Source organism: Eretmochelys imbricata, chromosome 5 (genome assembly GCF_965152235.1).
Source record: "Eretmochelys imbricata isolate rEreImb1 chromosome 5, rEreImb1.hap1, whole genome shotgun sequence".
In the NCBI taxonomy this organism is placed as follows: domain Eukaryota; kingdom Metazoa; phylum Chordata; order Testudines; family Cheloniidae; genus Eretmochelys; species Eretmochelys imbricata.
Genome location: NC_135576.1, coordinates 104,873,788 through 104,896,940, shown reverse-complemented (window position 1 = coordinate 104,896,940; position 23,153 = coordinate 104,873,788). Strand labels below are relative to the sequence as shown.

Sequence of the window (23,153 nt, the reverse complement as noted above, 5' to 3'; positions counted from 1 at the left end):
ACTGTGCCAGGACTTCCAGTTCTCCCTGCTTGTTTCCCAGGCTTCTTGCATTTGTGTATAGGCACTTGAGATAACTCGTTGATCGTCCCTCTTTCTCAGTATGAGGCAGGAGCCCTGCCCTCTCGCGCGCTCCTGCTCGTGCTTCCTCTCGGTATCCCACTTCCCCACTTACCTCAGGGTTTTGGTCTCCTTCCCCCGGTGAATGTAGTTTATAGCCTAATTTAAACAGTTATGTCCTGGATCAGGCCTTTTCAAGCGACTTAAAAAAAAAAATCAGATCAGGCAACTTCTTCTTTTTGCCAGGGGATGGATCACTTGATGATTGCCTGTTCTGTTCGTTCTCTGTGAAGTACCTGGCATTAGCCACTGTCGGAAGACAGGATACTGGGCTAGATGGACCTTTGGTCTGACTCAGTATAGCCGTTCTTATGTTAGATGTACAGAGCTGAACAGGGGAGCTCCTGTGGAATGTTCGAAACTCCCCAGGCATACAGGTCCCCTCCTGAATGTTTTTGCACTTCTGAAAGACCTTCACCACAAAGATCCATGCTTATATGCGGGGGTAAATATGTTTAAAGAGCCTAATGAATTTCAAGAGCACACAGAAGCCTTGTAAAGACTGAAAGAAAAATCTTCAGAAAGCTCACATAAGGGATGGAGGTCCAAGGTTAGCTTTGGATTTAAGAGTCTCCTGTACTCCATCCAGATGCTTGTGAAAAGTCCTTGGGATCAGTAGGTTAGGCTTTGCCTACCATATTTTGAATACAAAAGGATCGTTGCCTGTTCTGTGCTCTCCTTTATGTGTAATTTTTTTTTATATCCAGTTTAAGAAATCTCAGCCTCCACCGGCAAAGATCATGTTATTTTTCAGTATAAAATAAAGGAGGGGAAAAAGGGTAGTCCAGTGAACAATTAAACTTAAAAATTCCATGTCACATTCAACATGAGGCTGGTATTGTGCCATAATCACAAGGAGGAAAAAGAGCAGTCCCCGTTATCTCAGTCATTTTTATGTACTTTCAGTTCACAAACACCAGTCTCATTCTATCTGAAACGGTAATATTCAATCAAATTATCCCCTGATATATGTCAAGAATGTCCTAAATGATTTTTGGTCCGTATTTCACTATCTTTGTTTTCAATTAAATGATCTGTGAAATTTAGTAATTACATTGTCTTCCTTTGCCAGATCACTGAAGTATCAATAAAGGGTCAGCATTAAAACAACAACAAATTAATCATAAAAGCCAACCTGTTACAATGATTTTAGTGTGGAATGGCCCCTTTATGCCTCTTAATTTTCCTTTTTTGTGCACTGTAACTGCATCGCATCACGGGACATTAAGCATATTTCAACTCGTGGGACTGACTCAGTCATGTTTTTAGAAATTGAAAACAAATGTAACTGGATGAATGATAAAATTGAAGTGATAACAATTTCCTGGTAGGCATGCTTGTTTAATGGATTGCATCTTTTTCAGCATGTAAACATTGCAGTGGCTATCACTAACTAAAATAAGATTTTTTGTTTCAACTTTTAAGTTTGGCAGTAATTTCACATGCTACAAAAGAGCTTAAGGAAGTTACAACAAACGTTAAGAGTTTATTTGTGGCCTAATGCTCATTAGCTGAATCATCGCCCTTAGTGGAAAGTAACTAGAAAAGATGATTTTGCTTTTGGGGTCTGGGTGAAAACATAACGCCCAGTCCTGTGAGGTGCTGAGTGCCTTTCCCTTGTTTGATTAGGCCTCAGTGAAAGCTGAGGTTGCTTAGTACTTTGTAGCATTGGGTCTATGATTACGTATTTGTCCTGTCTGGAAAAAATGAATCCTCTCCCCTTTCTTTCGTGCTTATGAATTTAAAAATATAATAAATGGATTGAACTATGGGGGCTTCAGCCTGCAGCTGATGTTTTCATACTGTATTCTAAGACATGAGAGAATCAGCCTGGGTGCTTAGCAACTAGGACAATGAACAGCAGATCAAATAGAGATGGTTTATCAGTTGTGCTGTTCTTATCGTGTTTGTGGTTTGAAGGCTGTTGAAATGATGCAAAACAAAAAGCACAAACAGCGTTCTTTTATTATCACCATGATGTAGAGTGTAGTTCTTCAGGATCAGAGAGAAATGCATTCTCCTCCAGAATTCTAATCCTTCAACTTGAGTCACGCAACACACTTTGATAGTGCTGGGCAAAATAAAATGAAAATAAATACATAAAAGAAATTAAGGTTGGTAAGGAAATTTGGTGATTCAGCCAAAAACATAGGTCCCACAAAACACACATGCACAAGGATTCCCACAGTTCAAATTCTTCATGATCAAATAACAGTGATTAATGTCATTTCTGGGTAATTGTGGTCAAATTTAAATGTCAGATGGGTGTGTCACATCTAGTTATAAAACCCCTTTTTATCTTTGAAGTCATTAACAAAGATACAATAGTTGTTTGTTTTCAGAGGGTTGTAACTGAAGTACAGGGTGTTTCTGCTTAGGTTATAGAATTAAGTTAATAGATATAAAAATATACTTTTAAAAAAAGACAGATTCAAACAGTAGCATTTATATGGTCATTTCTGAAAGAAAAGTAAATTATAATTGACCCACATTCCAGTGTCCTGAGTTTCAGCCTCAAATACGATATCAGGAAACCAACTTGCAAATATGAGTTTAAAATCCTTGGAAAAGTCACAGATCATGTTACCCGAAGACGAAATGGAATATTATCTCAAACATCAATTCCTTTTCTTTTACAAGGTAGAGCGCAGCTTAAGTAGATAGCTATGCCTTTTAGCAACTATTCAGAGAATACATGATTTTTTTTTTTAATGCTAAGCCTCTCTGCTTAATTTTGTGGTTTTGGTTTTCCTTAATTACTGTATTTGTTTGAGCAGGTCGTAATACAACCTGCACCCCTTTTTAGGAAGAAATAGACAGATGTGTACATAGTATTCGGTAATAACCCTGTTTATACAATGTTATTTTTAATTGTTTTCTCCTTTTCTGTTTCCAAGAGCTCATATGCAGCATCTCAACTAGAGAGGTACTCTTACTTTAAAATCAGATTCAGATTTCTAACATGTCAGAAGTCAGGCACATTCAGAAAAAAGGTTTAGATTTGGTCCATTATAAATAAAAGGGGGTATAGGCAAGATTCATATCTGGGCTCAGATTGTAAACATTCCAGAAATTAAAGATGTGTAAGATCTAGTATTTTGGTTTGGGTTCCTTTCTCTACCTACCTGGGATTTCATTCTCAATAGTGAAGCTTCAAGATTCTTAAATGGTCACTCATCATGCAGTGCTTTCTACACTACCTGCATTTTCTGTGGCCAACATCTTTGAATCAGGAGGACCTTGATATCATGACCAGATATTGTTGAACACAACCCTCTGATTGACTGATTTCCACAAGAACTAATCAGCATAGCTTTAATGTTGAGGGTGTTTACCCACAGAATGGTGTTTGTTATAAGTGGAGGACTGGCCAGGACTCTTAGCATTGTGAGCTTCTGCCATTGTTTAGGAAGTTGATATTCCTCAGAGTTATGTCTGTGAGGATCAGTCTCGGGTGTCTGAAGAGTGGCATAGCACCATGAGACACTGAAGTGTTAAGGTGTCTGTACTGCACCAGGAAAGGGGGACGGGGAGGAGCAAAGTCTCTGAGTGCTGTGCAGCAACATGGCACTCTAACAGAGTTCAGAACCGAGGCATAGGAGAGGGGGTGGCCTTGGGACACCTTGATGCAGATGGAGTTATTGGCCCCCTGAACAGATAAAGGCCTCATTACCTTAAGGCTGGTAGACACATCAGGACCTCAAAGCAGATGGGTATGTTGGACCCTCATAGTAGTTTAGCCCTTTTCCTCCTTTGAATACTAGGAACACCTTGAGGTAGATAAATGGTTGCTGGATAAACCTTGCTGAGGATGAACATGTCAGCAACTTACTGTGGATGGATTTGGATGCATGGTGCCTCAACATTAACTGATCTGTCGGCCCCTCAGTTCCGATAGTTAGGAACATTAGCATATTGACAAATTTTGATGCCTCCACATGCTTGAATGAATCAGAGCTTTGGAAAAGTTTGTGGCTTTCTGCAACTGGACCAGGGATTACCTTCTACAATGTAGTGTTTTGGTGATTATTGCTTTCTGACATGGATCTTACTAATTGTGACCCATAGGCTATCTTACTGCAACAGTACACTTTATCCAGAACTACCCTTGAAAAAAAAACATTTGTAGATGGTAACATAACAGAGCAGAGGAAGTGAAAAATGCCTACTCTAATTAAAAGATAGAGTTTTACCTGGGTGGTTGTTTGACCCAATAATGGCCAGTGGGTTGTTTAAAGTCTGTAAGTGCCAGGGTAACCTTGTGTGTCTCATATGAAAAGTGATCTGCCATCCAGCAGCACAGTGCTCACAAACACTGTGCTGGAGCATTAGCTCAATTCTGAGTGAGAGGGAAATAGCCAGACCTGAATTGGTAATGACACTTCCACTATCTTACCATCCAAATTCTAATTTAGCCTAACTTGCTTAGCTTCTAGAATTTGACATAACTGCAGCATGAGGAAGTATGTCATAGGTACCAATGACTGAGTATTTGTGTTACTAGTTATTAGTAAAATTCATTTTGCATTTAGAGAAATATGGATTCCTCTATATATCTTAGAAAATCACACATTTTTCAGCTTTTTTTCTGGTTATTTGCACAATCAAAACAGATGCAAGCAGCCACAATCATAGGACCTCTGATGCAAGTGCTAAATGTTTTGTAATCCACAATCACAGTCAGTCTCTGCTGATTGCTGCAAGCAAGAGTGGCTCCTGAATTAGAGAATTATGGTTTAAATCTTCATGTAAACCAATCTGCCCGGCCAGCGGGTGCCATTTGCAGTAATTTTTTTGCAAGCCGCAGAAAAGAGCCTTGCCAAGATTAAAACAGCTCGAGCTTGCTGGAGTGCATAACTCTTACTAAACCAAGGTGAATGAATTCCCTGTTAGCTAATGAAGTTATGGCCTGTTCCATCTTTCTTGAAACCTCATCTGATCAATATCAGCCCAAACTCTCAGTTAATGTTAAGGTGCTCCCCAAAGTAGTATATGACAAAATAGAGATTGACAGGTTTGGTGTGTTAGCACAAGGTTTCTGTTGTAGTTGTTTGGAAGGTCTATCTTTGGAAACAAGTAACTGATGTACAGAAATATTTGTTTAATGATATCTAAAACTAGTGGAATCTGACTGGCAAGAATTTTCTGGTGGGTGAGTAAAACAACTTTTATGTTCTGTACTTTCTGTTCATCTGGGTTACAAGCGGAACCAGTTCGTTGATAATTCACAGGATTTCTTAGCTCTTTATAAGAATAAAGAATTTTGACAACTTTCTGTTTTGCCATTAGTTATTGGGTGCAAGATGGACGTATGATAGTTAAGACTTCACTAAAAGACTGCATTTCTTAGGTAATTGACCTGGGGAGTTTGGGATTGTATTTTTTTTTTATTAGCATATCTCAGTTTAAGATCACCCTTAAATTATGTAATCTCTGAGGGTATGTCTTCAATGCAAAAACAAACAAACAAACAACAACAACAACAATGAGGAAGCAAGTCCCAGAGCCCAGGTCAACTGATTCAGGCTCACAGGGCTAAAAATAGCAGTGTCGACATTCCCACCTGAAACCCACTGAGGAGGGATGAGTTGCAGAGCCTGGCCTCCAGCCTGAGTGGGAACACCTACACTGCAATTTTTAGCCCCATTGGGGTTGACAACTTTGGTTGGATGAATTTCTGGGGATGTCATCAGATAACATAATCTTTAATTAAAGTTTAATCTTTAATTACTGGAGACTCCAGGACAATCCTGGAGGGCTGGCAACCCTAGGCCCCATAGTGGGCCCCAGGAGCCTGAAGCATTTGACTAGAGCTCTAAGTCTCACTGCTACAGTGTTCCTTTTTTTGAGTCTCTGGAGGGTTATAGATTCTTGTTTGCCGTGCTCCCTTCTGAATCTCGTGCCTGCGGCTTAGAAGTAAGAATATAGGGTTATTAGGATAAATCTTCAAAGGGCCTAGGCCTAGCATTCCTTTTCACAGGAATAATCTGAGCCCACAGAAATGAATTTACAGGTACAATGTACACCTCTATGTAATTTTCTTCTATAGTCATATAGCTGGAGTCATAATACCAAAATTTGGTCACATAGTTGAACCGAGGGTCCATGTATTGTAGGTATCAATTGTGCCTACAAAAGGCAATCATCCTTTTGAAAAATTTGATCTATTATATCTACTACTTTCACCAAAAAAAACTTTCTGGTAAGTAATTTCCCTCTAGGCTTCAGTAATTGAGCCTCACGGAATGTTAACCCTATTTAATAAACAAAATTGTCTGCAGTTCTGAGGATGATGCTTTCTGACCGTATGCTCTTCCTTTTCTCTTTCATACTTTCTCAGTGGGTTCTTTGGATCTGTTTATAACTACTGCCATGCAATGGACTATGTATGGCCACTAGTAAGGTATCAGAAGAAGTCCTCTGAGTAATATCAATATCAAGATATGAGCTTTAAATTCTCTTCCCTCCCCCAATTGCCACTAGAGTCATAATATGGTAACCAATATATAAAATATAATACTGGACACTTTGGCTAAAGACAAGGTGATTTAAAGAATTAAAAGCCCTAAAATTTGGTACATTTTTGACAGCAGGGTTCATAAACCAAACTATTATTAAATGGATCTACTGCTGAGCTGGATTTAGTTCTTTCACTGGACTTAATATTTCATGTGGGAGGTCTTATCTGCCTTTACCAAAACTCTCTCTGTACCCTAGACTTCTCCTCACAATCTACCACCACATCCTAAAACAAAAACAAACAAACAAACCACTTTCTACTTCAGTGAAACTCACAGTTAATCACTTGCTATGCAGGAACTAGGCAGTTTTGACTTCGTGGCTTTGAAATGAAACCGGAGCTTGTGTGGTGCAGAAACACCCCAGCTCCCATTGAAGAAATGGAAGTTGCGGTCACTTAGAACCTCTCATGAAGTGCTTAGCACCTTGTAAAATGAGCTCCCCAGAGCAGGAGATTTTCAGATCCTGTATGGTGAATATCACAAACTCAGACTTGACTCTAACTGCATTTATTTAAGCCTGATTTTAGTTGTATCATCTAGTCCCTTTAAATTAATAATTATATATAACTATATCTATCTAGCAATAGGGCTAGATACTGGCCCCCATCTGGTCTGTTTTGTACTTCTCTGGAGATGCAAAGGAGATTTATAAATGACCTGCTAATGATTTCCCCAGCATAGTGGTGTAGAACTGGCATATAGCCAGTTCTACCCCCCAACTCACAGCACCCGGTGAAATGGTCATGTTGGTGGCCTGGCTGGGTGAAGGGGTTGAGGCTAGTGCAAACTGCATCAAGATCCAACCCCAGGATCAGAGACTAAGTGGCATAAAGTTTACCTACAAGAGTAGCTTTGATAGACCTAAGGGTTGGGCACACTATATATAACATTCAGTTTTACTAACAAATGACTCTCTTCTTAATGAAATAAAGAGAGATGACTTGCAAATAATGTAGCATTATAAAATAAAGCCTGAATTCTTTACATAATTGGACAATGCCCTTAAAAACATATAACCTGTGATTATTGTCCCTTTTGGGGAAACATAAAGTTTCTAGAAGGTGTTTCTCTGTATTTATTTATTTTATTCCTGCCATCTTAGATCCCAAGCCTGTGATGGCCTCCGGCAAAGTGGTCAGTGCTTTCAGCTGGTTACCATGGGAGCTGCAGGAGCTCAACTCTCTCAACAATAGGGCCCTTTATAGTAACAGGAGTTAATATTAATACAGGAATGAACAGCCCAGAGTCACTCCCATGTCTTAACCTTTGAAGTTATCCGAAGTGGATGCCATAAAAATATACAAATTGTGTGAAATTAAACATCCTTTTCCTTCACCTTTTTTGTATCCTATATTTGGTTCTGTTTTAGTGCTGGAGTCGGCAGGACTGGCTGCTTCATTGTAATAGATGCCATGTTAGAGAGAATAAAGCATGAAAAGACTGTAGATATTTATGGCCACGTAACTCTAATGAGAGCCCAGAGGAATTACATGGTTCAAACGGAGGACCAATACATCTTTATCCATGATGCACTGCTGGAAGCAGTGACATGTGGAAATACCGAAGTGCCAGCCAGAAATCTGTATGCATATATTCAGAAGCTGACACAGATAGAAACAGGAGAGAATGTCACAGGAATGGAACTGGAATTTAAGGTACTGTATGCAATGGAGAGATAAAAATGTATTGGGGTAAATATTTTGTGGTGCCAAATCCTACACTAGTTGTTCCCAGGAACTTCAGGCTCTTTCTTGAGGCTAGAATTTCACAGTTATGGGCTGGTATTTTGAAAAAGAAGCTTACATTTTTTACAGAAGTTTTTAACCCTGATTAGTATCCAGACAAGGATCTTCCATGGAGCTTTTACTTTATTGTTAGAAAAGATTGGTATTCATGTTCATGACATCATTTAATATTTCTAATTTTTTTCATAAGTATAGCTAGAATGTTAAAGATATAACATGGTATTAAAAAGGAGATTGTAAACATCTAGTTAGTACAATTAGAATGTAGGAAAATAACCATTTAAAATTAAAGGAATTTTTAATCAGCCAAAAAAGAGATAATCAAATCAGAAATCAGACACTGAAATTGTTGGGTTTTGTCATATTTTTTCCTCAATTTATTTTTCTCTGTTCAACAGCGTCTAGCTAGCTCTAAAGCTCATACTTCAAGATTCATCAGTGCCAATCTTCCATGTAATAAATTCAAAAATCGCCTTGTTAATATTATGCCATATGAATCAACGAGGGTATGTTTGCAGCCGATCCGAGGAGTAGAAGGCTCTGATTATATCAATGCCAGTTTTATTGATGGATACAGGTACTAAATGTTGGTGTGTTGTGATGGGAACTGTTTAAAACTTTACAAAGTTTACATATACATGTATATAATGATAATAAATTGCAACAAAATTCAGGACAGCACTGTTTGTATACATGACACCATTCCATGTTGGTTTTCATTTTTAATGAATGAATAATAGACTCTGAACTATTTCCTCACTTCTATGCACCTCACTGTGCAGGAAAAACTATTTTTGGGGAGAACTCTGTTTTAATAATCATGCCTAACTTCAAGCACAGGAGTACTGATAAGTCAAAGATTGCTTATGTGCTAGGTTAGTCTTCTGCTTAAACACATAGTTAAATTGGGACCTCAATTTCTTCCTGATTGTTCCATTAAGAGAGGCAGGGAAAGAAAAGACAGGGGATTTATCCCCCTAAAGCAGCAGATATCCTGAGATCTTTGTGGATCTTGTTGTGAACCCATTGAGGCCATGGCCTTGCACCAAAGCAGCTATTACCCACACACAGTTTCCAAACCCTTCCCACAGCTACCACCGTTACAACATGTTTCCTCAGGAGCCAGCTGCCACTGGCTGATTAATCCAGTGGCTTCATTGCACAAGCCATGAAGGGGATGCAGTAAATGCTAATGCTGCTAGGAGTAGTATTAACTTCCACTCTGATATGTTTGATTATCCACTGAGTCAGCATGCTACAGAGAGTGGCTTCTTTTTCTCTCCGTCCTTAAATCTTCCTGGAGCCAGAGGGGTTCCTGTGAGATCAGGCAGCAAAGGAAGCATGTGTCAGAATCATTGCTTCCCCTTCTGAGCACCACTCCCCCACTGCAGATTCTGGCAGTTTGGTGCCCTCCACCTGTGGAAGGAAAAGTATAGCCATTAGTTAGGGGAATATTAAGACCACATGTGGCAGCCCACATGACTCTTAGGGGTTTTTTGAGCCTCTGCACCCTCCCCACTTTTGCTGGAGGCATTAAGCTATTGAATGAGTTAATAAAGAAGCTGCGTGGTGCTATAATTCATAAACCTAATAGATTGTACGACAGTCATTTCTACAAAATGAAGAAGCCACAACTAAGTGTTTCTTAAGTGCTTTTTATGACACACAAAATTGAGCTATTAGAGTTGCATTAAAATTTAAATAATAATGATAAAGACATACATCATAATATTAACAGAGCAATTTCCTTCACAAAGTTCTAAAAATAAAAAATGCCATTGTTTGATTAAACAATCTTAATAGGTTTTTAACGTGCTTACCATTAAATATATATATCTTTTCCTTACTTTTCCTATAACTGTGTCTCAATATAATGTTTACATATAAACAGAGAGCATCTGAGTGTCATCACTTTGGGGTTTTTCCCTTGTTTTTGATGTAGGCAACAAAAAGCCTACATAGCTACGCAGGGACCTTTGGCAGAGACAACTGAAGATTTCTGGAGGATGCTCTGGGAGCATAACTCCACAATCGTAGTCATGCTTACTAAACTTCGAGAAATGGGCAGAGTGAGTATTGTTTTAATAGCCTTTAAACTTTGTTTCTTTAGGAGAATTCACACCTTCCTGTAAAATCTCCAAAAAGTAAAGAGCAGTGATTAAGATCAGTGATCATGTTGAACGATAAAATTAAATTGTCATAGGAGAGGCTAAAAGTCTTAGCTGTTCCATTTCTGGGTTTCCTTACGTCCCAACATTTCCTGTGTACTGATTATGCTGACCTTTGCAGATTCAGCAGCTTGTTTACGGTGTTGAATCTCTTTAAGCTTCCTCTTGGTATAATAGAAGGAGTGAACTAGTTTACAGAAATTGTAGAATTGTACCACTATAATAAACTTGGTGTCTGGTAAGTGATATCAGAATCAGGCTTTATATTTGGAAGACTAGATGGTGCAGAGATAAGAGATATAAAAGGCTAGCTCCTCAGATGAGGCCAAGGAGTGCTTGAGGCAAATGAAGGGAAGGAAAGTAAAAAGGGTTTTAAGATTTGGGTACCCTTATGAACTGAAATCACCAAGATTTGCATATTTCGAGGCACTATGCGATCATTTTTGATAAATAACAATTTAACTGGTGTGCAGGGAGCAGTTCAGAAGCTATATGTTGAGTTCATTGTGGACCTGTGAACTGGAGGCCTGAAGAAAACTTTTTCATTCCTTTGCAGAAATTTTTATTTCTTAGAAAATATAAGAAACAGAGTAGTTAAAATTAAAAAAAAAAAAGCTAGCGGCTGATCTAGGTCTAGTTCATAGTGGGCAGGTGTCAAGCCACACCAATGAGACTGCCATCAAAACTGATACTAAAGCCCCAGATGGCAGCAGCAGCCCTTCTTCACAGTGTTGAAAGTTGGTGGCACAAAAAAGTTTTTCAGCATTGTGACTGATGCCACGGCCCGCTGGCAGGGCAGTTCGGAGATACTGGCAATGACACATGCCAGGGCTGTACCTATTTTATGGACAAATAGAAGAATTTAGGTTTTAGTTCTGTAAGTAATGGCATTCTTCGTGAGCACTGAATTTGCTATATGATGATAACAATCCACAGTGACTGGACTTTTTTTTTAAATAGGAAAAATGCCACCAGTATTGGCCAGCAGAGCGTTCAGCCAGATATCAGTACTTTGTGGTGGATCCCATGGCAGAGTACAACATGCCACAATATATCCTAAGGGAATTCAAGGTCACAGATGCCAGGGTAAGTTAGCGCAACATAATTCTGTTTTCTATATGTTTAAAAGGAGACCAGTATCTTCCCTTTTCTTTTTTATAAGCAATGCCTTAGGGACATTCTTGATTCCCAGGCCTAAGCAATAGCCAAAGAGAAGGGAAAGATAATAGCAACCTTTTAAGAGAACAACTGGCTGTAATTCAAACATAACATCTGGGCAGCACAACTTTTGAAAAGTTCTGTATATGTATTCGTGCTGAAAAGCATTAGCTGATTAGAAGGCCATGTTCCCGTTCATTTCCCTCTCCAGTCCCTGCTTGATACTTTTTTGGAATTTTCATCACTTAAGGCTGTAAATATGTTGTTCTTCTGCACAGCCCTTTAGGTCGTGCATGCTTGAAGGTTAATATGCTGCAATTTAAAAACTGCAGAGCAAATAGCATTCTTAAGAAAAGTTGACAAGCTTTGCACAATATAAATTGATTCTCGGCATAGCTTACTCTTTAGCGTTCTAATGTGTCTGCAGAGAAGAGCTATACAGCCATGACCCTGGTTTGCTAATTTCCATTATACATTTCTTATCTGGACTGCTGAGTCCAAGGTTCAGCACTGATGGAAGATTAACTGTATATAAATTTATTTTTATAGGAATATCTTTGACAATTCTCATACTGTGGTTTCTAACACTTCACATTGCATGGTAGGGAAACCCCTACCCTGCTCCATTTTTGGAAGCACTGTAGCAATAGTGTTGATTGCAGCAACATAGCAGGATGCTGTACTTTCAAGGAATAAAAGTCACTTGGAGCTCCAGATCCATACCTAAGAAATTAGACGTTACATATATAGGGAACCAATCTTTGATAATGGGCTCTTCAATCCAGAAGAGATAGGTATAACACGATGCAATGGCTGGAAGTTGAAGCTAGACAAATGTAGAATAGAAATAATGTGAAAAATTCTAACAGTGGGGTTAATTAACCAATGGAATGGCTTACCAAGGTTGTGGTGGGTTCTCTCTTATTTTCAATTTTTAAATCAAGATTGGCTGTTTTTCTAAAAGATATGCTCTAGATCAAGCAGGAATTATTTCAGGGCTGTCCTATGGCCTTTGTTATACAGGAGGTCAGGCTAAATGATCATACTGGTCCCTTCTGGCCTTATAATTGGTGAATCTGTGATTTCCTTCTATTACTATGACTAGGTTGCTGATGCTAACGTAGGCTACAGATAAAGGTAGATTAGACACTCGAAACAGTTAGCTAGCTTGAAACAGTTGGCATTTTCACTAACCACAGGGAACATTAAGACTAGTATTGGGCCAAAGAGGCTGGAATTTGACTTTGCAAAGACAAAAACAGGCACAGTTTGGATTGGTTATCACTTTATGTGAACTACCAAAATAGAGTGAGGTTCATATAAATGATTTTTCTTCTGACCCATCTCTATGAAACAGTGCCAGAAAAGAAGTGGCTCATAGCAGCAGTTTTCAACCACACTTGTAAACAAAGACAATCATACAGTCATGAAAGCCAATTTCCATACCACATTGGTGACCCCCTTTGTAGATAGTTAAGTCATTCTGTTCCTTCTAAATTGAAATATATGCAAGTGCCGGGTGACCAGTCACACATTACAGACAGTGAATAGCAAAGAGTCAAAGATGTAGTTGAAGAGGATCGTTCGCAAACAATCCCTAGGATAAAATGCATTCACATGGTATTCATCAAAGAGTTTCGAGTTAACAAACACATTGTTTGTAAAAATTAGTGGATAGTTTGCAAATTGATAAAAGGGCAAAAGTTATCAAATAACTTATTTGCCACAAATAGTTTGCCTGGCCTTAGTATTAACACACCTGCTAAAAAGTTAATTGCTTTAACTTGTGATGAGTATGCCTCACCAATACTGTTGTGCTGCCTCACAGTCCCTTAATGTTAATGTTTCCCTAGTTTTGAAGACAGTGCTGCCCTAATGATTCCAGTTGTGTTAACTGACTGACTGACAGTCTTAGAGAGGTATATGGTCTGATTATCCAAAGGTGATGAGAACCTGCAGCTCCCACGGACTTCACTGAAAGCTGTGGGTGCTCAGCACATACTAAAATCAGACCTTTTCTCATTGTATGGAGTGCTTACATCACTAATTTACGCTAACGATAATGGAATTTATGTAACTAAATCACTGGCATATCCAGAGCAAAATAGACACTTTATTGTTGTTACTATTCTTCGTCCCTTTGAGGTGTAAAGTCTTTTGTAACTTGATAATATCATTAATGGTCTGGTATGCTGCTTTTGTAGGTGTCAAAGCAGGATTTGATATGGAGCTCTGTGTTATTAATGTATTGCACAGTGAACTGTCATAAAGTTCAGGTAACCTCCATAACTGCTCCAATCTGTGATTTCTTAACTGCTTTACACCCACTGTCTCTGTAAACTATGAGGATCGTCAAACTGGGGCAGTTTCATGCAGCACTAGCCTATTAGTGATATCTATAAGAGAGCTTTATACTCTATAAGCTCATCAAAAGGCAGTTAAATAGCCCTGGTCAGAGGCAAAATGGAAGTCCATATGGTCAGCCAGTCAATAGGGTTACACATTAAAAGAAACCTGGGCCTCTTTTGCTGAGCACAGCAATCAGAAAGTTCAAGTGTTGAAAACAGCCCTTTTCACTCTGTCTATGTAAACTGTTACAAATATTTTTAAATAAAGATTTTAATACAGTTTTACACTTGGAACTTGACTGCTATAGGGAGAGATATCTCACTAAAAGAAGTCCACCCCATTTATTATGCCAGCAGCATGGGGAACATAGTGTAAGAGATTGTAGATCCTTTCCCAATCTACTTTCATGCTAGTCTAAAATAATCAGAGTGACTTTATAAACTATGGTATAATCATTAAATAACACGTAAGTTCTGTTAGTTGCTGTTAAAGCAGGATAGAAACAGGTTTTACAGACTCCTGTCCCAGACAGGCCCCTTTAAAGTCAAACCTTTACTGACAAATATGTTTCACAATATAGAGAAAGAAGTTAGTGATCTTTCCAGATGCTGCCTGAGCAAACTTTTGTCTTAAATTTAAAGATAGTGTTGGTCCTGTAGATGCTCCCTAAGCACAGGAACACTAAAGGACTGCTGTCTCCCTTGTTAATTGATATATAGCATAGGCACCAACCCCATGGGTGCTACTCCACGGCTGCGGCACCCACAGGGAAAAAATAGTGGATGCTCAGCACCCACTGGTGGCCCTGCCGATCAGCTCCTCCCCTTCCCTCCCAGCACCTCCCGCTCGCCGTGATCAGCTGTTCAGTGGCGTTCAGGAGGTGCTCGGGGGAGGAGGGCGGGGCATGCTTGGGGGAAGGAGTGGAATGGGATGGGGCGGAGCCAGGGTGGGTGGAGCCTTGGGGGAAACGGTGGAATGGAGGGTGGGACCTGGGGCAGAGCAGGTATCGAGCATCTCTGGGAAATGACCAAGTTGGCACCTGTGATATGTAAGATGTTGCCAAAGTGTCACATAGGAGGTTTTCCTTTCGCTTGTTTGTTTGATTTGGGAGATTGGGAGGCAGAGAATGTGAGCCATTCTGTTGCTAGAGCACCTCTTGCCAGTTGATTTATGGCTTTATTCCAGAAGTAAGAATGCTACAGTATTATGCAACTTTAATAAGCAATAACGCTAATCTTCATTTAAGAAAATAACCACAGAGGCATGGATAGCTCCTGTAGATTTGTAATGAGAGATGGAATCTTCCATCTATTGGGTCATTAGTTTAAGTCCAGTCCAAGTTGCTAGCGACTGATAATCATTGTGAATCAGTGGATGTTTAGTGTATGTGAAATGAGTTGGTGGTCTCAGTCTGGCTCCTAATAGACAGATGTCCACATCACAAAAGAACACTATCACAACCGGCATTCTTAGTGGCAGTCTTAACAGAGAAGGCAAGGACTGAATGGGAATGAACTACCTTCTTGCCTGTAGAGATAGCCCAGCCAAGCAAAGGTTGAAGCATATTGGCCAGATAGTATGGGGAAGCTTGCGCTGACGCTGGCCGTGCTGTACCTGTTTTCATAGATTCCAAGGACAGAGGGGACCATTGTGATCATCTAATCTGACTTCCTGCGTAACACAGACAATAGAGCTTCCCCAGATAAAGAGAGGATTTGAGTCTTGTGGGCTATAAATCCAGCACTTGTCACAAGCATTTAATTAAAAAAAAATCCCACCAATTAACTAGCTCCCAACTTCGTTGTCCTCAAACTCTCTTCTTCCAGGATCTAAATGTCAGATAAAATCCTAGCCAATGCTAAGAGTAATTTGAGCATTGTCGTGGTTAATGAAATTGCCCTTTTATGTCAATGTGGTATAACTGCAAAACAAGAGGAAAAACACAAGCTCATCAGCATTGTGATTGGAAGCATCTTCGTAAATGTGATCTTAGCCATCTTTGCTCTTTGCATATTTTTCCCCTCCCAATGTATATTTTACATAATTGCTGTTCTGGTTTGCTGACTGACTGACTTTCAACTCCTGGAACATTCTTTTGTGGTATACTGTGTATGTCTTTCATTAAAGGATGGCCAGTCCCGAACAGTGAGGCAATTCCAGTTCACTGACTGGCCAGAACAAGGAGTGCCAAAGTCTGGAGAAGGATTTATTGACTTCATAGGCCAAGTTCATAAAACAAAAGAGCAGTTTGGTCAGGATGGACCAATCTCTGTTCATTGTAGGTAAGTAAAAAACCTCAAGCAGATTGATTGTTTTTCTTGATTAAGAAGATATTTTAAGTTTCAAAGTTGACTTTAGGGGGTAGCTTATTGGTGTGAAAGTGTAGAGATGAACGGAATGACTTCCCAGACCAGCTATCAGAAATATAATAAAACAATCCAATGCAAATCCCTTTTATCCCCTATATTTCAGTAATGTTGGAGGTATTTTGTGGTGAAATCCCATTCTGACACTAAAGGTGCCCCTCAAATAAGAGCAAATGTGATTTTTTTCCTTACAAATTATCTTTGCCACAGGATAAAAACAACCCTGGTCTATACTGCATTCTGTGCACTGTGGAAAATGCCTTACTATAGAGTGATGTACCTGATTGTGTTTTCAATAGTAATTAGCAGTGAGGTCATTACGGTGATGGTGATCATTACCGGTAAACATGCTAGATGTCCTTGAGTAGCAGGCTGGGTATGATAATCAAAATAGGCCAAAGAAAAATGGTTGCTACATTAGGCAATCCAGTCTAATAGTAACCATCGCATTCAGAGACTATGTCCACAGTAAAGTCAGTGTTTTTTGACTGATCAGCGAAAAGCTCAGAATGTAGAGCCTACCCTCTGAGGAGGTGCTGAATACCCTCAGTTCCTTTTATAAGTGTGTTGAGGATGACAACAGCTTTCAGGATCAGGCCCATAGAAATAATCCTGGGCGGGGCGGGTAATTATTATTTAACCCAACTTGCTTTGGTTACAATAGTCTAAAGTCTCTAGTAGATGGTTAAAGATAATATATTTATCTTTGATATCTTACTTAATAAATTGCTTTCTATAATTCCATTAGGATTTTAGAAATTAATTTTGCAACATTAAAGTGTATTTTTGATAGTTTAAATTGTTTATATAGTGAGGGCAATTGATACAGCTGCAAGTTTCTTTCTGTGGGCTGAATGATGCCCTTTTCTCCCATGCAAAGGCCAAATAGAGGTTTGGTAGAGGGTATATATAAACAAGGACTGAAAGGGAAATATCCTAGCCCTGCCAAATCCAGCAACAGCCCTTGGTGAAGACTGGATGCACAATTGCTCTACTGCTCTGGGGATTTTCGTAGCAGCTGGGGCCTCTGAACTTCCGTAAATAGGAAGTTTAAGTTTAATAGTGGAAGTTTAAGTTTAATTGTGGATCTGCTGGACCATCTAAACCCTTCCTTTGCCTTGTCCCTAAATATCCACTACATATTGCTAAGAAGAAAGGCACTGGAGAGGACAGTTAAGTGGTGCATAGGGGCTAATGAATTATCTTGCACAAATGAAACCTGTCCCACCGTAGCTACCTTTAGGAATGTATGTGCCAAGGGAGTGGTGGGCACTGTTTGGCCCTTTATGTGGGCTCAGATGAAAAAAAAATGGTGGCCCTTTTAAGTTCTTTCCAAGCTCTGCCCACACATGATTTTGAAATGAGATGCTACTCACAATAAATTATGAATATCATTATGAGCTAGATGCTGCACCACTGTAAGTCAGTGGGAGTTGCACCGTTGACTTCAGTGGGAACAGGACCGGGCCCAGTAAGATCAGACCTCTTTGTTCTTGGACTCCTTAGCAGCAGTTAACATTTCTGACCTCTAAATTGTCATTGTTAGGATCTTTCAGAATCTAGATCTTGTGCTTATGAATGGGAGTAGTTCAAACCCCCTTCAAAGCTATTGCTTCAGGCTCTTTGCAAACTCTTCACTGCTACATAGTTCAGTCTCACCCCTGCAGCCCTCTTATAAAAATTGCTTATGAGCTGTATTCTGACCTGTTTTCAAGGGATTTATTTGTAAAGGGAGAAACCAGGGAAATTCCTCACCCTCTGAACTTCCTACTCCCTGGTTCCCTGTAATTTTTCTCTCATCTATATGTGGTTTACTTACCTATATTACAGTAAACCACTCTGACATTGAGTGATTTTTCCTTCTCTAGGAATTTTACAAACAAATCCATGTGTTTTACTATTTAAAACTTTCTAACCTCATTAGGCAGTTAATTAAAAAGTAGTTAGGTCAGCAAAGGGCTTTTCCTGAAATCTAAGGCTCAGTAGAAACAGTGTCCGCTAGGACCAGACCTAGGTATGTGCCAGCTTAGTTGCCACTGATTTGATGTGACCCTTTCTTTGTCAGCATCCCCTCTCAGCAGATATCCAAGATTTTACCCACCCTGTGGCCGATCCTAACACACACAACCCTTTAAAGATAAACTCCTCCCCCTGCCTCCTCCTCACTTATAAAACACTTACGAGCCCCTTCCCTAACTGTTAAAACTCGACTGCATGCCCCTAATGAAAAGCATCCTTCCCAACCCTGAGGAATTATCTGGGTAATGGAACTCTGCCAAAGTCCCTGTGACTTTTACTAAACAGAGGACTCTATGAACAACATGGCTAGCCCTTTTATAGACTGTCGTAGCAGAGCTGAACTCACCACTTTGCTTGAGCCTGATTGTCTGAGATAGGTCTGTAAACGCTAATGTGGAGGTGTCATGTACTTGGACTTACATCACTGTTATGACTCTTTAGAAACCCTAAACATCCTTTGGTGAAAAGATGCCACCCTGTTTCAATATGCATGCCAGCTTCAGCCCACAGTAAATGAATCTATCCATTTTCTGCAGACTTTACCCCAGCGTTACACTTGCTGCTTAATTAGGTTCTGCACATGTGGAGATTTTTTGTATTATTCAGTGTCCTCCTCATTTACTAACTCTCCAGGTGCTTTCTTGCTTCTCAAGAGCACAACAGTATGAATTAATTCTCTCCTCTTGCTGGTTGAAAAAGTTCTACATAGTTGCCTTCAAGTAATAAGGAGTTGAAAAATACTAGGTCTGGAAACAATCAGACTTGTTTAAAAGAGCCAGCTGGTTCTGCTTCGGGTCTCAGATTTGTTGTATGTGAAGAGGAAACATATTAATATTCCTCTTCAATAAAAGTTATATTTTTTCACACACACCATATTTATATTACATTGTGTGTGTGAATATTGAAAATTATATTAAGTTCTCCATAAAACTATAAAAAGAAAGAAACTGAAAGATAAGGCTGGTGCTCTGGCCCTAACTTACCCCTGCATATTTCAAGGGTCTCAGAACAGGGAATAATCAAACATACCATATGTAACAGGACCTAAACAAGTTGAGATAAGGACAGAGAGGAAGGCTAAATTCTGGCTTCCATTTCTTTTTTTATTTCCAGTTAGACTATTGGCAGGCCGGTGAACCCTCCCATTTTCCCCTACCACACACTGACCATTATACATTCTTGGTCACAAAAAAAATCACTTAAAATGCTTCCTGACTATCCAACTTTCATTGGAAGTACATTAGTACAAATTTGACTTTGCCAGAGAACGGTCACTTCGTCAATGTGTATAATTTCCACACAGAAGTTTTGCTTATAGAGCTTTTTTCCATGTAGATGACCATATACATATGGTGTATCGTATCCACAGCTAAATAATCAGCCAATTCTTTCAACATTTTAACTGTCAATTAACATTCCTTTTTTATTGCAACAGTGCAGGTGTTGGGAGGACTGGAGTATTCATAACCCTGAGCATTGTGTTGGAAAGAATGAGATATGAAGGTGTTGTAGATATCTTCCAGACAGTCAAAATGTTAAGGACACAACGACCAGCCATGGTACAGACAGAGGTGAGAAGAATAACATGCGTATGCACTGACCGGGTCAGGGTAGGTGGCTTGACGGATGCAATGTTAGGAATGGCAGATGGTGGGAGTGAGCCAGGAATTTGTGTAGGAGGTATACAATTTACTTTCCCTTCTTAAGTACTGTAGCTGTGTATGTAGCCTATGCAGTGCATTTAGGCTATTTCCCATTCTGTGGATAGGGAATACCACAGTCTGGGAAATGTCCATTTTAGTGGTGACTGAATAAGATATTTTCTAGAAGAAACTTGAGATGGAAACATTGCCCATGTCGTTTTGAATTTTTCCTTCATGCTAGTAATCTATATTCATAATCAGGGAGCAAAGTTTGGCCTGTGGGTGTACCCTGTTGGCTTCTGTTCATTCGGAGGGCAGAATGTGTCCTGTGGCTTGAAACTGAGGCTATAGTGTTTTCATGGTTGTCCAGACTTCATATAAACACAAATTTGACTGTTTGTCATGAAAGCATTACATCCCTGTGGAAAAAAAACCCCTCTACATTACAACTTTTGCCGTGGGACACTATAAAGTTAGTGATCTCACTGTCAGTGAGAGTTCTGCAGTCTGGTGAGGGAGAGGTCTTGGGCACGGACAGCCAGCCTGTTCTTGGCCCCTGATTCAGGAATCATCCCAATTCATAAAGAACACTTAAGCACATGCTTAACTTTAATCATGTACTTAAGTACTACTTAAGTTAAACACATGCTGAATGTCGTGAATTGGAGCCTCTGACTCTCAGTTCTAAGCCAACAGATCATACCCATAAAAAAAGGGAGAAGGGGCGAGGAAAAGCATTTGTAGGACCTTCTACAGACTTGGGTGGCTGATACTGACCATTAAAATGTTTATGATTTGAAATTTAATATTGATCCCTGCACTTTGCCATTTTGCTCTAAGAAAATGACATTTGTTCAGTAAAAATTAGACAGCCCTACTCTTAGTGTTTTACGCATGCGCACGTACTCCTTAAATGAAATTAGACCATTTTTAAAGTTTTATCACTTAGCCAAGTAACTCACTGAGACAAAATGGAAGAGTAAACTCCATTTATTTTCCATTACCATTATTGCTGTAGAAAATGTACATCTAAGCAAATTGAAAAATATCTACTTTCTGTCCCATTGGTTCCTGGAAACAAATCTGGCATATAGAAAAATAAGCTTTTGTGGAGTCCACATAAATACAATGCTGGGCTGTGCAACGTACATACTTTCCCGCTTTCTACTTTAGCTTACTTGTGGATGATGTTTTCCCACTGCAGACTGAAAGTAGAAATCTCCCATGTGCTGTGTTAATTTCACCCGGAAAAGAACAGAAGTCTAGGGCTCAATCCTGCAAGATGCAGAGCACTCTGGTCCCCATCCAGCTCATGAGTAGTCCTGTTGAAATCAGTTAGGCTATTCCTATGCTTAAAGTTAATCATGTGCTTAAGTACTTTGCAGGATCATGACCAGAGTGCTCGTACCTTGCAGGATGGAGCCACTAATGATCATGGCAAATTAGATAAACTAAAGTGGGTGTGTTATGATATGGACTGCTGGTCCAATGGAAGCTATTGAGTTGTGGTCTGAGTGAAATGAAACCCAGATCCTTCGAGCTGCAAGACTATAGCATCGCATGAACAAGTCCCCTAGGCGGCTTCAGTATTTTGGAGGGCTTAAAGAAACAACTTTTGTTCTTTCACATTAAGTGAGGTGTACAAGTTTGTTGCACTCCAGCATAAAGAGACTGCTGCTTATGTGTGCAAATGAGACGAAGTGCTAGGAGTAGCACTAACACTGAGTGTTAGTAAACCTTAAGCCCTCTGCAGTTCCACACCTTTGCTTTCAGGTGCAGGAGATAAAAACGGATGTAGGTCGTGTGAGGAGACTTGGTGTGAAGTATAAGCTGCCTCATGTTAATGAGGTTCTTAACTTCACATTCCTCTCTGAACGCCTAATTCCTGCTGCTGGGCAGGAATAATTTGATAACTATATAACAAGGCAGGATTGGATCCCCCTGTGCTTCCTGACCTGCTATTTTACCTTGTGTTTATGTGTGCAGCACACCACACTTGGGCTGTGAGGGACTGAGACCAGAATATGATGTTTTAGCATATTGGTCACATTCACCGAGATGTTATTTGAACATTTTATTAGCAAGTCTCAAACAGTATGAAATAATGCAAAAGGTAAATCTTAATGCACTCCCCTCAGACAAAAAGCTTTCTGCTAATCCTCTTGTACTCATTCAGAGCAACGAACGCTCAGTAAATGAATATATATTCACATCACAAATAAGCAGGCTCCATCTAAGGAGAATGTTATTGCATTCAATGAGCATCTCAACCCATCTTTGTTTACTGTATCTTAAACCAGTGTGTTCTGTTGATGTCAGCAGGAGGATATCACTGAACTGCTGTGGCCTCTGTGGGATATAGTGTATTCACAGAGCCTCTGATTAAAAGAAAAAACAACAAACAGGTTTTTATATTTTCTCTCTCTCTTTCTTTTTCTTCCAGGATCAATACCAGTTTGGCTATCGAGCCGCACTGGAATATCTGGGCAGCTTTGATCACTATGCAACGTAAAACCCCCTGACCCATCCTGGATTTTTACTGCAGGCCCTTTAAGATCCAGAGAGCCTCTTCTGAGCCATACGGTGTGCTTGAGAAGTACTTCTTAACTCCTAGCTAAAGACCAATTAGTGGGAATATTAAAAAAAAAAAAAAAAAAACCACACACACACACACACACAACCCCAAGAACTATTCCAGGTGGACCAAGAATTCACAGTTTAATAACCTAACCAGAAATATAATAAAAGAATCCTGACTGGTGAGGCGTCTGAAGGATCTCATTTACAGATACCTCAAGGATTCAACTTTGGTTGAAATTAAAGGGAAGAGGAAATTATTGCAAAGAACCATCATCTTGTTCAGGATTGCATGATTGTTGCAAAAATGAATCTTGAGAGTACTGCAATTCAGTGCAAGATGTTTGTTAAAAGGCCGGTACCTGGCTTCTTAAAACAAAATGGACTCTTTGCTTCAACATCACCCCTTCCCGTCATAATGCTTATAACAACACTTTAGGGGAAATGGGGGAATGTTTAAAAAGGAAGTCCTTGATTTAGTTTTTTAGTA

General features: G+C 39.6%; 1 protein-coding gene across 1 annotated transcript in view; it reads left to right on the top strand.

Moving 5' to 3' along the window:
- The window catches only part of PTPRD (protein tyrosine phosphatase receptor type D), a 409,661-nt gene extending 386,948 nt beyond the window's left edge, over positions 1-22,713 (top strand). Inside the window, exons 25-31 of the mRNA XM_077816430.1 lie at positions 8,008-8,293; positions 8,782-8,960; positions 10,326-10,452; positions 11,512-11,637; positions 16,186-16,340; positions 19,879-20,014; positions 22,530-22,713. Coding sequence (XP_077672556.1) covers positions 8,008-8,293; positions 8,782-8,960; positions 10,326-10,452; positions 11,512-11,637; positions 16,186-16,340; positions 19,879-20,014; positions 22,530-22,598 — 1,078 coding nt within the window. The 3' untranslated portion in view covers positions 22,599-22,713. The remainder of the gene's footprint in view (positions 1-8,007; positions 8,294-8,781; positions 8,961-10,325; positions 10,453-11,511; positions 11,638-16,185; positions 16,341-19,878; positions 20,015-22,529) is intronic.
- The last annotated feature ends 440 nt before the right edge of the window (positions 22,714-23,153 follow it).